This window comes from Ylistrum balloti, unplaced genomic scaffold (assembly GCF_031769215.1).
Source record: "Ylistrum balloti isolate Yb309-2 unplaced genomic scaffold, AGI_CSIRO_Ybal_v1 Utg371294, whole genome shotgun sequence".
Taxonomy (NCBI): domain Eukaryota; kingdom Metazoa; phylum Mollusca; class Bivalvia; order Pectinida; family Pectinidae; genus Ylistrum; species Ylistrum balloti.
Window position 1 is genome coordinate 88,101 of NW_026782694.1, and position 15,845 is coordinate 103,945.

Consider the following 15,845-nt stretch of genomic DNA (forward strand, 5'->3'; position numbering starts at 1 on the left):
ATATGAGTGGGTAATGAAATAACTTGGGTGAGAATTTAAAACTAGAGTATAATCTGTGCCAGGGTTTAGATGGCGGTTGTCGTCGATGAGACAGAAGACGCTTACTATTCCAGAACACCTGGTTTTATTCTCCTTGAACTTTCTCCGGAGTACCCGTGTAAATCTTTCTGTTATTGATATTTTGCATTCGTTTTATTGCATTTGAGTTTTGATAATGATTAAGTTTCTTGTTGTTTTTTAACGAATACAAAAAAGAGAGATAGAAAAAAAAAAAAAAAAAAAAACAAAAAAAAAAACAAAACAAAACACCAGCCCTAAAGCAAATGAAAAACTTTATTCCAAACCCAATACAATAAAAAGAACATATTTTACAATTAAATGACTATTACACAAATGAGAATATTACTAGGTGAAAGCAAACGTAAGGTAAGAGAACAGAGACATGCAGACATTTCGCCTTCCTCTACATGACAGAAAGAGTTATTTCCCCTGGGTGAAATAGTCACTATAAGAAATGTATCCATGATATATGTATAGCCATGTCATTTTTCCACATACAAAGGACTAAGTTCCACAAGCATGGTTTGATACTATTAATGCACACATAAATACTTTGACTTTAACACTGTTACATTCGCAGGAAGAATTTCATTGAAAGAAACATAAGTCATTCAGGATATGTATAATATTCCTGTGATTTTTATACTGGACACAAGTGTTTGTAGCGATACCTTTATCTAAATATATACATAATTCAGGATAAATGACACCATTCTACAATTAACTATAGAATGATCTATAGCAACCGTTCATTAATAGACTGTCCATGTCAATGTATGATTCTGTGCGATAGGGATGTTGAGATCAACGATCTGGACAACCTACAAATATCAAGCGGGTAGAATAATTAAAAAAATAATAAAAAGGAATCATGATCAGTCATTGAAATACAAATTTTGAGAAATGAATTACAGAACTTCAATACTGAAAAACAGAGGATTGTTTCACCTGTAAATGGAATGTGTGCGATTTGCGAGGCATAACGTTTCATTTAACTCAAAAGAATGTATTCTGGCGTATTCAATAAAGCATAACGCCATTTTTCGATTATTATTTTTTTTAATTGTAGATATATAACAATTACGACATAAATTCTATTTCCATCGGTATGAAATAGATTTACGATTTCTATATTCAAATGAAAAAATGACGTTTTCAATGAATATTTTCTTCTGTAATAATTCAATATACCAGAGCGAATTATGTTTCCTAAGTATCTATAATCATCAGAAACAAAACTTGAAATCATATCTAAATTTGTTTCTGTAATTAGAATATCTGATGATCCCCGCAGTTGCATGCCCCTCTTTTATATGTGTATACAGTCAAATCTCCAGCTATATGAATATTTAAAGTATTCTCGATATTATTCTTTACGTTTTACCGTAAAATCTCGATACATTATCTCAGGTTAATATTCAATTAAATCTTAAGTTAGTGGTCCAATTTTACAAACGTATTAGTTTCTCTCAAACCATTATTAGGTCAGCAAATGTATGGACAAATTGTAACATGTTAATAAGTTGTACTAGACTTGCTTTTCTAAGCAAAAAAAAAAAAAAAAAAAAAAATATATATATATATATATTTATAGATTGTACGCTTATGATAGCATATTCAAATCAAAAAGAAACTTTACTTACGTGATACTTAAACCTGATCTGATTGGCTGGAAGTCTTTTCCCGTCGATGTATAGCTCTCCAGGAAAAGATATAAATCCGAACAGTTCTATCATACCAATTTTAAGTGAGCGAGCTTCTGCATACCCATCATGTATCACAGTTATGTCAAGGCGTTCTCCCTACATGTTCAATAAAACGGTTTATGTTTTCATATTATATTTACAGTTTTTTACAGTCAGGTCATTAGATGTTATAGTAATATATGCTTTGAAATTAACGTGAACATAAAATATAAAAAGAAGTTGAAAAGAAGATATTTTTGAAAAAAAAAAATACCTTCGTTGCGTTGAAATGTACCAAAAGATATTCATTACTTCCAAACGTATCTGTAAAACACCAAGGAAAAGTATATCAGTCATCAAATGTAACACGAGTATTGAATTAGTTTCAACTTTAAACAAATAGTACCAATAAATGCCATCAAAACTATTATTCACTTAAATAATCGAATTAAGAAAGTAAACTGAAAACTTAAACATATAAGAGAACAACATTAACTCTTCTCTGTGGCATTTTTAGCTAAGATTTTGAGAGAAATTATCTACCTTCCGATTCTCCGTCGTCCCAAAACAGATGTCCATCAGCACGGAAACTTTCATCGAAATTAACAGCTAAACCAAAGTCACGTTTTCGACTGAAAAATGGATAAATTAATAAAAACACGATCTTTTCAAGCATTTTATAAGAAGAAATGCACTCTGATTGAGATTAGAATAATTAAGTGCTTTTATCCTATCTATGTCGGTAAAATGAAATGTTGGTGAGAGTGTAATTGTTATGACACCCATTTCTACGTTCTACCAATCTGAATGACCCGAGGGTTTCTTGTTGTTTAAACTGATATGGACAATTTATTTCTTGATAGTTTTATCTATTTTTTTATATAGATTAGCTTCTCTGTCAAATAACTGTCCTTAGAGTAAATATTTTTTAAACAATTTAAAAAAAAATAGAATTCTACTATCAACTTTTATCGTATCTGTTGTGCTAACTTGAACTGTATGTAACAAAAGGATCAACACGAGAATTAACCATACGTTTTATGCTACACCATTGCATCTTTCATGATAAACGTTAAAGTATAGACAAATAATATACATTAAACTTCATACAATTGCTTCGTTCTAGTCGGTGTGTTAAATGCCTTAATTTTTGAAAATTCACAAAAGACATGCAAATGGGTACCACTGTTTGATGCAAATTGATTATCAGATACACTTAGAACTAAGTAATGACTTAAATTGTATTATTTAGCCGTTCCTCGTCAGCGATTCGGAGCCGCTGAAGAAGATTTGGAGTGATCGAAAAATATGTCAAAATTTAGTTGAGCGCGTGCATAATTTCTATTGATGACACCATGGCAAGTTTAAAACGTCATCTACATATTATTTCCACAAGAAGAGGTGTAAAACAAAAGATGATATGATACAAACACACCTTGCATGAATACATACATCTGCAAAGATGTCATTTGTATGAATGCCGCTGTGGTCTTAACATTGTCTCAGGTTATGATCCTACAATGTGACCTACCTGTAAACAGTGGAATTAGCTGGTTCTTGCATAGGTATAATGTACCCTCCTCTCATATGTAAGTTTATAACACTGAGAGGGGCATTGAGAGTATTCATGGCGCCTGGGTTATGTATTTCCTCTCCCTAAATTAGAAATTTTCAAAAATGGCTTTTTTAAGAATATTCTACATAAAATAAAAACAAGTTTGCATTCGGAAGACCAAAAAACATAATTTAAGAAAATTTATATCCATGAAAAATATTATATTTAGGATGATTTTGAAGAAACATAGCAGTTGTGAGATATATAGTGTGTGTTCAATGACCAATTAATATCTGTCCACGCATATTAAATATCAGATAGATTATATGCGTCTTTATTTTCTGGACTGATCCGAACCACGTAACCTGACCACAAAGGGTACCTGACAAACGATCGGTATAAAAAGTCAGTTAAAACTCACGAAGAAATTCATTTTGCTTTGCTCATTATTGTTTGTAAGGTTGGTCTTGTTTACTTACATCATAATAGGAAAACCATCTTCCTTTAGGAAAATAGCCGTCAACGGTTGTTTTATTCTGCAAATTCATAATATTTATTGTATTACCATTTATGGTCGTAGCAAAGGAGAGTAAGTATAGTGGAAAGTTCTGTAATACGTTTCAAAGTATGCGTTTTCGTAAATTTCCCCTTTTTTAAACATTGTTTTTTCTTAATGAAAAACCCGAAGTTATGGAGTAAGCGTTTTAATATCTATAAAATCTTTTAGTATGATCATACCTCTTCAAGCACTGGAGTGACCATAAAGGCGGGCCCTATGAGGAATTGTCTGTCAATATTCCAGGTATTCTTATCCTCCGGAAATCTAAAAAGAGTACGATTCATCATCATCATCATCATCATCATCATCATCATCATCATCATCATCATCATCATCATCATCATCATCATCATCATCATCATCATCGCCACCACCACCACCACCACCACCACCACCATCATTATCATCATCATCATCCTCTACCACCACTACCACCACCACCACCACTATCATCATCATCATCATCATCATCATCATCATCATCATCATCGTCGTCGTCGTCGTCGTCGTCGTCATCATCGCCACCACCACCACCACCACCACCACCACCACCACCACCACCACCACCACCACCATCATCATCATCATCATCCTCTACCACCATGTGATACCTACTCGAACATTAGTGGACGGGCAACAGTTTTGCCGTGCAAATGTGCCTCGTGAAACAGAGTGTAGTAATACGGCAGCATTTTGTACCGAATCAACAGGATATGACGTGTAATCCCAACAAACTCCTCGTCCCACGAGGCAGGGTCTTGGTCCTGAAGTTAAAGTATATTGATGTAAAAGTAAATTTGTATAATTTCATCTACAACAAATTTGAAAATCTTGAATATTTCATGTTTTTATTATTTATGACTCAGAATTCTTCACATCCTTACCATGAAATCATGTATACTGTTAATCCGAACGAGGAAGAATATCAAGCGCAGCAAAAGGCATCAACAACATTACATTTTGAGGAACTTACACGGAAGAATTTGCCGTCGTCCCCTTTTCGAGCGTTGTGGTTTCGAGCAAACGGATAAAAAGCCCCAACTTGCATCCAGCGAAGGCACAACTCATAGTTTGTATTGAAGTAAAATCCACAGATGTCAGCACCAATCTTCAAAGAAATGATAAAACCTTTGCTCGTGGTACGTTTTATTTTCTGATAAATCTTCAAATTATATAAAAACAAAATTCAAAAATTGGATAAATATCTCATTGGGTCTTATCGATGTGTATTTATATTTCCATAGGACCAATGTATGTCTGTACAAAATGAATACACATGGCCTTTCTTGGTGGAAATAAACATGTCTGGAACACTGATTATCACAATTTTACAATACTTCGAACTTGAAACACCTTTTAGTTTAAATAACTCTGAATTTTGTGCAATAAAAAACCAATTTATGTGAAACTACTAAATCAATATTGAAGATTATTGTCAATCTATTAAATGCTAATTGCTTTATCATTTATCATTTTTCTTGAAAAAATATCATACCATTGAGAATCCGAACATACTGAACTCCAGCATTCCTGGAAGACAATAGAATGTCTTATGACACAAGATAAGTGCAGTTTCAGATGTACATTTATGTAGGAATAGAGCACCTATTTGCAGGTACCATTGCAGGTATTATAACCTTTTCACTTGTAAAATGGCTTTGTCCTTTTGAGCCTCGAGAACATAGTACATTAGGATCATATAAATATGATCTTCCCCCTGTATGTCATTACTACAGGTCATTATAAAAGATTATCATAATGCTTTTAATTTCTCACCATCAATAATTAATTCAAGTTAAAAACAATCAGATAATTATATCTTGCAAGTTTTATGGAAATACGTAAATAGATTTAAATACTGAATACTACATTAGAAAAAGTGTATGTACATATTACTTAAAATAAAATGTAATTACGTGTCTTATCCTTATGTATCAAACTGTATACACCTCTTAATACATTTCAATTAAGTCCTTGTTATCGTTAAACTTAAAACTTAAAAAATGACGTCATATTCTGACGTCAACACGTTACCGATAATGGACCAGGGCAGTTGTCTCCACTGGCTCTGATTATCTCCCAACCAGTGAGCAGCGTATTGAGAGGTTCCCGCGAAAGACGACCTTGTCACTATGAAAGGACGCTTTCCCGGCATGACTTCTTTAAGTGCACTGTAACAAAAATATATTTGCTACATTGTGAAACAATGATTGTATCGCTATTGTAATTTTAGCTGAATCTTATGCTGCTACGAAAATATAGAAACATTATTTTCAATATGACGATGGTACTAAAATAGGAACATGTTTTATTTTAATGCCTTTATGGCAAATATTCAATATCTAAATTTCTCTATGTATACACTTCAAAGCCTGCCTGAACATTAAGATATTGTTTGTCAGTGGCTATTTTTCGACTTTTAAAGTTTACTATGATATAATAGTAATTTCTAGACTCTAAGTGCAATCAGGCATGCAGCAATCCTTTATAATCAGCATACACTATGAATATCAAGCAGCCGTTATCTGTACTTACGCATGCGTGGCAATGGCGTGAGAGTGACCATACAAACTATGGACTTTATAATGATCTCCCCAGTACTGCTTGGCATCCATACATACGGTCTTCCTGAACAGATCACCGGTATCACCTTGTAAAATGTCTATAAAGTAAGATATGATAAAAGAAATGTCAAAACATAAAGACAAAAATCAATACAGGATCCATTTTTAAGCAAAACAGAAACCATTCGGTATGATGTCATTTTTATAAATTATCATGAAAGAACTTTAAACTTGTTTATGAATATTAGGACATATTTTTCGAGGCTTGATAACATATCAAAATCCATATAAAACACAGAGTTCCAAGAAACAACAGATTTTCATATGAACTTTAAATTATATGTATAATAATATTATCGGTGTAATTTGGACTAATTAGTTAAACAAAACAAAACAAAACATAAAAATGCATCGTTAGGATATTTAACTTAAAAAATACCGAGTATTTACCGCACCACTTGACAATCTCAAATATTAATCTAAAGTATACTGATCGAAATTAATATATAAAGTTATGCAAATTAACGAATCGAACTTCTATATTTGTTATGGGAAAAAAGAAAGCAACGTTCAAAAGATTCAGTCACAGAACGGTAATGAGTATATCTTCATAAACAAATCTCTCAAAGACGCTTACAGGACTTAATATAAGACTCGATGTTAGTGTATACTTTGTACATTTATCTATACCCATCTTAATGAGTTTCAAGCTACAAGTAAAAACAATCATATTGGAAGGATGGAGAACCCTCTGACCTGTATAACAATTCAGACAAATGTGAAATAGAATGAAAGAGAATGTTAGTACTAAGATTGCCACCACGATCCAATCTGGTATTAAAAATAAACGTTACTGTCAATAAACCGAAGCTAAAGAAACCGCCATAGGGATAACTTAATGGAAGCGCCCTTTTCAAATGCGCCATGTTATCATAGAACAATTACGGTACACATACGTGGCATAAATGGTGGATTGTTCCAGCTGTTATTTTGACATTTCATACTTTCAGGAAGATTCGGATCATCAAAGCTAAAACTCGCTGGCTCATTCATATCCTGTCAAAGTAAACTGAAAATCATTTTCGTTTGATGTATATAATAATCAAATTAACTCCACGTTAAACATGGGGAGAAGAGGTGCCATATTTCAGCTGGCTGTATAGAAAACACAATGTATTGCTTTGAAGCAAATGTGTTCTAACACAGTTATGAACGGGAAATGGCATTATATTTTATATCAATCAATAAACAGGAAGGTCGTCATAAATGATTAAGGTAGTTATTGGAATTATAACCTTAATAGTTATAATCATAATTCAAATGCTTACAAATACGATATTTATACAGTTAATCTGGTTATGTTGAACTCTGAATCAAACGAATTTTTCATTTACAGATATCCAGAAGTGTTTTTTCTAGTTTCGACCAACTTTATCTCTAAGATTGTTTTCTTAGCTCATATGTTCTTAGAATACTTAAAAAAATAAGCCATCATTAACTGTCGGGGGGATACAATTTGATTTATTTCGTAGGACCACTTAATCTTCGAATTCATAATCTGTATACGTAGACATATTTAGCTGTATTAATCCACGTGATCATGTGTCAATAAAAATGTGAATTTTTGAAAAACTGCGAAAATTGAGACCTACGAAAATATTATTTTACAGTAATGTTAATCAGTCTTGGCAACTGGTATCTAATTAATGCATTTGTTCGCCATATGCAAAATCTAATGCTATAAAGAATGAAATGGGTTAATTAAAAATCAAGATATCGTCAACTAACTGTGAATGCCAAAACAGATTTTGGAACGAAAACATACTCATTTGAAGAAAAATGCTGTACGAGATTAAGAAATAATACATTATATTATACTCACAATCCAGAGTCCGTCCACTGATACGTTTTCGGAATTACGGAAATACCGTATCCATTTTGCATACCAAGATGAGCAGTTTGGATTTGTAAAATCTGGGAACACTGTACGGCCTGGCCAAACCTGAAAATCATTGATTTAGATCGCACATTTTTACACTGCCTAATCGACAGTAATGGGTGCTATATTTTAGCGGGTGCCTTATTTTGACAGAATAACTTTCAGAAATAACTTTGAAAATACATTTAAGAATAAAAACAATTGAAATAAGCGATTTCATATGTTGTAGTGAACAAGGTTAATTCAACTGTCATATTCATTGGCGTTTGGAACTATACTTTTGCACGGAACAATTATTTTGACGTGTGTCATCAGGCAAAATTCAGCGCAATACCAACGTCAAGAAAACAAAGATTAAACAAAAATCTGTTGAAGTTTCAATAATCTGATTTTCAGTCAATGTTGAAGGATAGACAGAATACTTTGTCAGTGTCTTAAGATATATGCTACATGTTGGCTCGGGACAGAAAGACAAAATGCATCTTATATCTTCAGACACTGACCGTGTATTTTCTATATTCTGCAAGAAGACACGAAAATATAGGATAATGAAATCTTTATGAATATCCTGAAATAGAATTCTCCTATAACAACAAATTGGTATACGTTAGTCATAATTCGCTTACTTTTCCTTCGAAATCCTGAACTCCATCAGACTTTTTGACATATATATTTGCATCCTTTCCATCCTGATACATGTTGTAACTGGGGCTGTTCTTTGCGGCTTCAGTGATGATAGTATCGTTGTTTCCTATACCAGGATCCTATCAAAGTAAGCTCTTTTATATCACTTGTAATAAATGTTAGAAAACTTGCAACTGTGTTGTGAAAATTATGATTAAATTAAATAAATGTTAAAAGAATATGTTAGTTTCCTTTTTAGGAAACTATTTTACATATGATTTTAATGATTCATTGATCAAATTTGTACATTTCACCTTTTCGAAAATATTGATAATAAATTTTACTTATCCAACCAATGTATAGAAATGGATTCTTATCATTACCTATAAAAAGCAACAAGAAAATACCAACATCAGAAAGTAATCATAATCCCAACTTAAATTCTATGACACTAAGGCAAAATATCAACGAAAGATAATGGAGTCTTTTGAAAAAGTACAAGAAGAATAAGACCAAGTGATCTAGAAGAGTAAACATATTCTGCTATATCGACAACACCCGCCAAGTAAACCTTTGTAAATCCAGGTAAGTATTAACAGAACGTAATAAAAGTAATCGGTATTTTCATCTGTTCGAAAGTATGAATACTTTATAAGATATGAAGACCAGCAAAACAACCACACACGATAAGTGATATTAAAGATGATGAGATGTTTGTAAATTTTCATCAATACTAAACGAATTATTTGAGGAAAATGTTGAGACCGTGAATAACAAATGTGTAACTGAATAAAAAATATGGGGTACTTAGAGTTTGTCTTTACACTTACGATCAAGATCATACGTTCATTAATTAAATACCGGTATCAAATATTGCTATCTATTATTTCAATGAGTATAAAAGTGCTCACCACTATGACGATATACTTCTTTCCTATGGAGTGAAGATAGTCGACGAACTCTGGAAGCTCTTTGAAGGTTGCCTTGTCCACAGTGAACACAAATTTCTTGTACATGAAATCAATATCTCCCCATTGAGTGTCCTGTATTGAAAAAAAGAAGAAAGAAAATTTGGATTTTCTTGGGCTTGAATCTTTACATCGTCTTTAAGTGTAGGGCTTTTTCATATATCTTTAGTTTATATGGTTGAGAGACACATTGGAAAGGAAACTATTCACATGTGACCCTATATGTGTTAATAAACTCAATGTTTCATTAGTTGACAGTTTAGATAATTCGTTCTGTATGTCGGTTTCTGTGTGTCTGTCACACAAAAACGGCATGCAGAGGAAGCACATAGTCTGTAGTTGTTAGTTTAGTTGAAAACTTTTACTAATAATTTCTTTTTTTTTTAAATCAAATAAAGGTATTTACTTATGTACACGAATTTTTTCCCGATTCTGTCCAGATGACTGCACAAAGGATCAATTACATACTATGCTTGGAAGTTGTACGTAGACATAGAGCACACCATGATAGACATTATGCATTCTGATATTGAGTATAGCGAGATACTTGTTATGAGGATAGTTTTCTAAGATGGCTCCGATCTACGCAGTCGTTACCCGTCGTCGGTAATAGTTTCTTACGTAATGCCTTGATATTGATCTTCTTAACAACAATACAATATCTTCTATAAACATTGAAAGATAACTAGGAATCGAGTTGAGATTAATAACAGATCTACAAGCCACATTGTAGTTGGCAACAGGTGTTAGGTATATCTAAGTGCAGTTTTAATCGTATACCTGAGGAATACCAGCCCTCAGATTCCTTTCCACGATATTTTCGACTTCAGTGAGGTTTTTGTAGCCCCATCTACATAAATGGAATCCTAATGACCAATATGGCGGCATCATAGGTCTACCAATAGCCTGTAATGGAAGATGGATACGTTATTTGATGACAATGTAATTATAACAAGGCTGTAGAAAAAAAAATAATTAAAATACAGTTTGATTACTAAAGACGTTTGTAATACAGGATATAAGAGAAAATGCGAATCTCCTACATGATACGCAACTTTTCTATCCAAGTAATCAAAATAAAAATAATCAAATAATAAAAAAAAAAATAATAAAAAAATACGAAGCGATCCTTCGAGAACTTCACATACTAAGCTTAGTCCTTACTTCTGTATACTGTTGGACGGCCTGCTGTGGAGAAGGTCCCATGAACACATAGAAGTCAAGACTCCCACCCAGAGTTTTGTAAGTTATGGCAGGAAATGGATTAGGCTGCAACACTACATCTGTTATACAATAAAACGTAATCAAATAGATAGTATTTAATGTTACAGACCGCAGGTAGAAGGAATTTAGACTAGTCGACTCCAAGCATCTCTACTAGGTATCAGTAATACGTTAATTGTTGTAAGTTAAAAGCTACCACACCGAATGACATCTCCGACTGTATGCTTTACAGGGAAATTGAGATAGATTATGGCTAATAACAATAACAACGTATTATAATTTGTGAACTGCTTTGTAACGATCCCATCTCTATGGACGAGCCTTTAATTTGTATAATTATTATACTGTTTCTCATTATATGTTAATGAATCGTAAATGATAATTTTTAAGAAGTGCATGTGACATAAAGAATAGCTACGAAAAACTTAAATAGAAATCAAGATATCACATCATCTATTTTGTCATATGAGAAAGTGTTAGCTTAAATCTAGAGCACTACGTCATTTCCATTACCTTAAAACAGCGAGAAAGAAAGACTTAATTGGTGTGAACAAGTAGATATAGTGAGGAGGATGCAAGGTATGTCATGGTATCACAGGGTACTCTTAATTATTTCGAGAGTGTCACCTACCCATCCCGTGACTATTCTTCAGGAATACCATTGTAGCCTTGCTGTCGTTTTCAAGGTTCATGTAAACCGGATGGGCTCCGTACATATTTATTCCCTCGTCCTAAATGAGAAAAAAGCATAAAAATGTAGTTATTGACGTGATTAAAGTCATTTAAGTTGATGGTTTTAATTGCTTCTAATTGAATTTTCTAGAGGATTCAATAAAAACAAATGTACATATACAATAAGATGAAACAAGAGAAAATTAAAAGCAATTTATCAATTTTTTTAAGCCAAGGCTAAACAGCATTCTTACCTGAATATTTTTCCAATTTAGTTATTGTCATAGAAAACTGCATAGCAACAATATATTTAGGAAATATATGTATCTAAACATCATGAAGATTTAAAAATGAAAGCGTTAATGCCAAATTTACATGCATTCAAGATAGTTTTATAAATATATACATTTACTTGTTCTTCCTACTCTCGAAAAAGATTAATATTCTGTCATACTCGTGAAATATATATAAAAATTTAACAGAAAACCGTTGAATATTCTCTACGTATATCGTATATCGTTTCCAACTGTGTAGAAAATGACATTCGATCCCTTACCACAGGAGCGACGTCTCTTGTGAAAATTGGCCAAGTTCTCCAATTCATATCGTGCTTAAAGCGCCTGTGCTGGTGCTCTCCAAACCCATAAAGATTATCGGATGGAAGACGAGTCGAAATTTGTACAAATTGATCAGTAAATATCAGGCCTGGGATGGACGTGTCGAAGCTACAAAGTAACACATTAAACATTTAATTGTCGGGTTCCTTCTAATATCTTTACTTCGCAATATCAATTATCATTAAAACAAGTTTTAAAGTATTGTTTACGTACACAACAGCACCAGTGGATTTACGAGTCACCACAACTCCGAAGATTGGTGACGTCACAAACTTGACGTCATATTGTTTGTTTGTACTGGTACCGGTTGGCCGTTTCATAGGAAGAGCTTCACTGGGTATCTCCCAAGAATCATTCGCGGCGAACTGTAACAAGAATGTAGAAAAGTGGTTAAAAAATTCCCAAACTTGTCTATGCAATGCATACGGATGTTACTTTTCTGTTAAATGGGGAAGCGTGCGATTTTATTCCTGTATTCTTATCGTATGTTCCCCCCATTTTAATAATGATAGAAAAAGAATGATTAAAAAAAGAAACAGCATATAGTATATCTAAAGTGACTATATATAGCATAAAAGATGAAATCAACATCATGATCACGATTTTAATTTCTGCACTGATTACTTTATCACTTCATTTAAGATTTCTTTTACTTTGCTTTTGTTTTGTTTCTCGGATTTTTGTCGGAATGATGATACTTTACATTGATAAACAGGTTCAAGCCTACTACGTTCGCTTCTGATCATTAGGGACATACCTCATATCGCTGTTACTTTAGCTGAGTTAATCGACAATGCTATTGAAGTTGTAACATATACTTTTTCAATCCCCCTTCCCCACCCTCAGTGATTATCATTGTTCGTTTCTTGAACAACAAAATTATGCACATGTGTTTGTTAAGTGTAAATTAAACATTGGTTCCCGACAACATCGATATTTACCCAACCAATTGAACAGGACTTTTCTCCTATCTTACTCTATATCACACAACAGAGCTATAAACAAACTTGATGTTAACTACACCCTACCAGTCAATAGTTCTTGTTATAATGCATGCCTGTTACGTCTAGAAATATAAACAGGAAAGCTTTTTCCTTACTTTATCTTCCCCTTTTTCATGTTGCCAATAGTGTGACGTTCAAGTGGAAATCTGTGTTTTTTTGTTTTTTAAGGGCGAATTTAACACAAGGAGAAAATGAAGAGCAATATAAAACGCAGAAATAACCGGAAGTGACTGCTTCCTTGTATACAATGTATATAGATGAGATTTATCATGTTAATGCATCGTGACAACAAATGTCATCTGTAGAAGATAAATAGGTTACACAAGATTCAATAACAAGCATCTTAATTCCCTTCCCATTGCTCATTAACTTCCGAGAAAAAGACCTTCCCTTTTGCTCAAGACAAAGAAACTCACAATACGTACAATCAAACTGTTTTGAAAATATAATACGAAAGACAATTATACATACATATATTCGTAGCATGTGGTCGCCAATCGATTCCACGGTAACCTTGATCTGCTCCCGAACCTCCATCCCGTACATTTCAGTGAGTCCTGCTCTTTTAAGGGTGGCTGAGCGTTCGGTCTCGGTTTGTGTATCGTTGGTCTCAATTACATACCCAGCATTATTTTCAAATACACATGACGGGACACGAGGATGATTTGACCCTAACCATTTGCACCTGTAAAAACGTAAAATGACAATTAGAATAATAAAGGTAAAAGATAGGCTATGCCTGTTTGAATGGCATTACTTACTGGTAAACATAATCTACTACGACATCTTATTAGGTTCATATTGATATTTATAATAATATATTTCTTCGAAAGAATTCACAATCCTTTAATATATATCATATGATGTAGTATTCATCAAAAATTTGATGCCATGGACATGAAACTGTTCAGTTGTCTTCATAGACAAAGTCAATTAACACTAGACCAAGGATTAAACGATTACCTCACGACATTTCAATTTGCTCGAAATCGCTGAAGAATAAAACAGATTATTCATGACATCATATAAAGACGAATATATTTTATTGTTCAAATTTGTATCAATACTCGTCAACTGTCATCAAATGATAAGTTCCTTTACCCGTTCTTTTCGCATTGCGCCTGGTTGAAGTTCTCTTCTGGGTAGCATGCAACTACGGCTTCGGTTCTTGGATCTGGGACAGGCATGACTGACGATGGTGACGTCATTATGTGTTCGCCATTTGCCAATCCAACTGCAGCCGATGGTGACGTCATTATTTGTTCGCCATTTGCCAATCCAACTGCAGCCGATGATGACGTCATTATTTGTTCGCCATTTGCCAATCCCACTGCAGACGATGCGACATCATCATCTTTATCCTCATCATTCATCAGTTTGATATACGTCAGAATTGACACAGCCAAACCGGCTATTGCAATCAGAGCGACCAGAAACACTACAAATGACAGACATCGACCTGGACCACGTGATCGATGTTTACTTTCGGCTGGCATTTTCAGACGTTTCTGAGATCCTAAGCTGCAGTGAGAAAAAATGATAAAAACTACCGATCTTAGAAGTTTCATTCCATCTCATTTGGAAATAGTCTATTTATAGATATGGCGTCGAAAGTATTTGGTATTTTTACTACTGTCATTACGCTGCCTTGTGGTGCCATTTAAATTTCGCTTACTTTACTATCCTTTGGAACGAGACATTACTTATTTGAACAAGATTACATGGCAGTTATGAAATAGAAGCTTACTCTTCCGGAACACTTGGTCTTATTCTTTTTGCCCTGTTCCAAGAGCCTCCATGTAAATCTTTCTTTTTTCGTATTTTTCTGATTTTTTTTTACTGAACTTGAGTTTGGGTTATGATCATCTTGACATATCAGTCACAGTGTTGGTTGTTTTCATTGCTTTTGAAGGGAAGAAACTCTTTTTTAAATTTTAGACAATTTAACCGCATGTTTCCTATTTTCGAGTATTCTAAATATTACAGGTTTAAGTCGGCATACATTATACGAGGACAATATTGTCGTTTTAACATTTTTTTATCAGAAAATTAAGAAAAGATAGGTGCAAGTTTGAAAATCAGCTTAAACATATCTTCATATTATTTATTGGTGGATCTAACTAGAGGTAAATGCAAACAGATATGAACGGAAGAAAACACCGGAATACATTCGCTTCCTCATACGCATGAACTATTTTTTCTATTTTTAACGATAATGTTCTACATTTGTTAGGTAGTTCATTAGAAATGCTGTAATATACATTTATTCTATATTAAGTTATTTATTGCACGCGAGCCCAGATTTTGTATATATTTATGAAATCACAGGTGAAAATTTATCTCTTAAATGGAGAAATGTTCGCTTGGAACCTGT

At 33.3% G+C, this 15,845-nt stretch overlaps 1 protein-coding gene across 1 annotated transcript; it reads right to left on the bottom strand.

The window, feature by feature from the left end:
* Positions 1 to 802: 802 nt before the first annotated feature.
* On the bottom strand, positions 803 to 14,967 carry LOC132561884 (sucrase-isomaltase, intestinal-like). The gene is made up of 24 exons (XM_060226591.1): positions 14,832 to 14,967; positions 14,573 to 14,732; positions 13,943 to 14,156; positions 12,681 to 12,832; positions 12,407 to 12,575; positions 11,810 to 11,909; positions 11,119 to 11,237; positions 10,735 to 10,860; positions 9,898 to 10,029; positions 8,989 to 9,126; positions 8,306 to 8,425; positions 7,380 to 7,479; positions 6,395 to 6,521; positions 5,894 to 6,030; positions 5,355 to 5,389; positions 4,833 to 4,967; positions 4,475 to 4,623; positions 4,039 to 4,123; positions 3,780 to 3,836; positions 3,277 to 3,401; positions 2,289 to 2,377; positions 2,020 to 2,069; positions 1,704 to 1,862; positions 803 to 881 (listed from the first exon to the last, which is right to left on the bottom strand). The coding sequence occupies exons 1-24, from the start codon at positions 14,965 to 14,967 to the stop codon at positions 813 to 815; spliced, it is 2,883 nt and encodes a 960-aa protein (XP_060082574.1). The 3' UTR covers positions 803 to 812.
* Between the last annotated feature and the right edge of the window lie 878 nt (positions 14,968 to 15,845).

What these genes read in the sequence shown, in the direction of transcription:
- LOC132561884 (XM_060226591.1), bottom strand. Translation starts at nt 14,967, where the DNA reads ATGCCAGCCGAAAGTAAACATCGATCACGTGGTCCAGGTCGATGTCTG. An exon ending in GCGCAATGCGAAAAGAACGG is followed by an intron (nt 14,157 to 14,572) that starts GTAAAGGAACTT and finishes ACGTTTTTACAG; the next exon opens with GTGCAAATGGTTAGGGTCAA. An exon ending in ACCACATGCTACGAATATAT is followed by an intron (nt 12,833 to 13,942) that starts GTATGTATAATT and finishes TTCTTGTTACAG; the next exon opens with TTCGCCGCGAATGATTCTTG.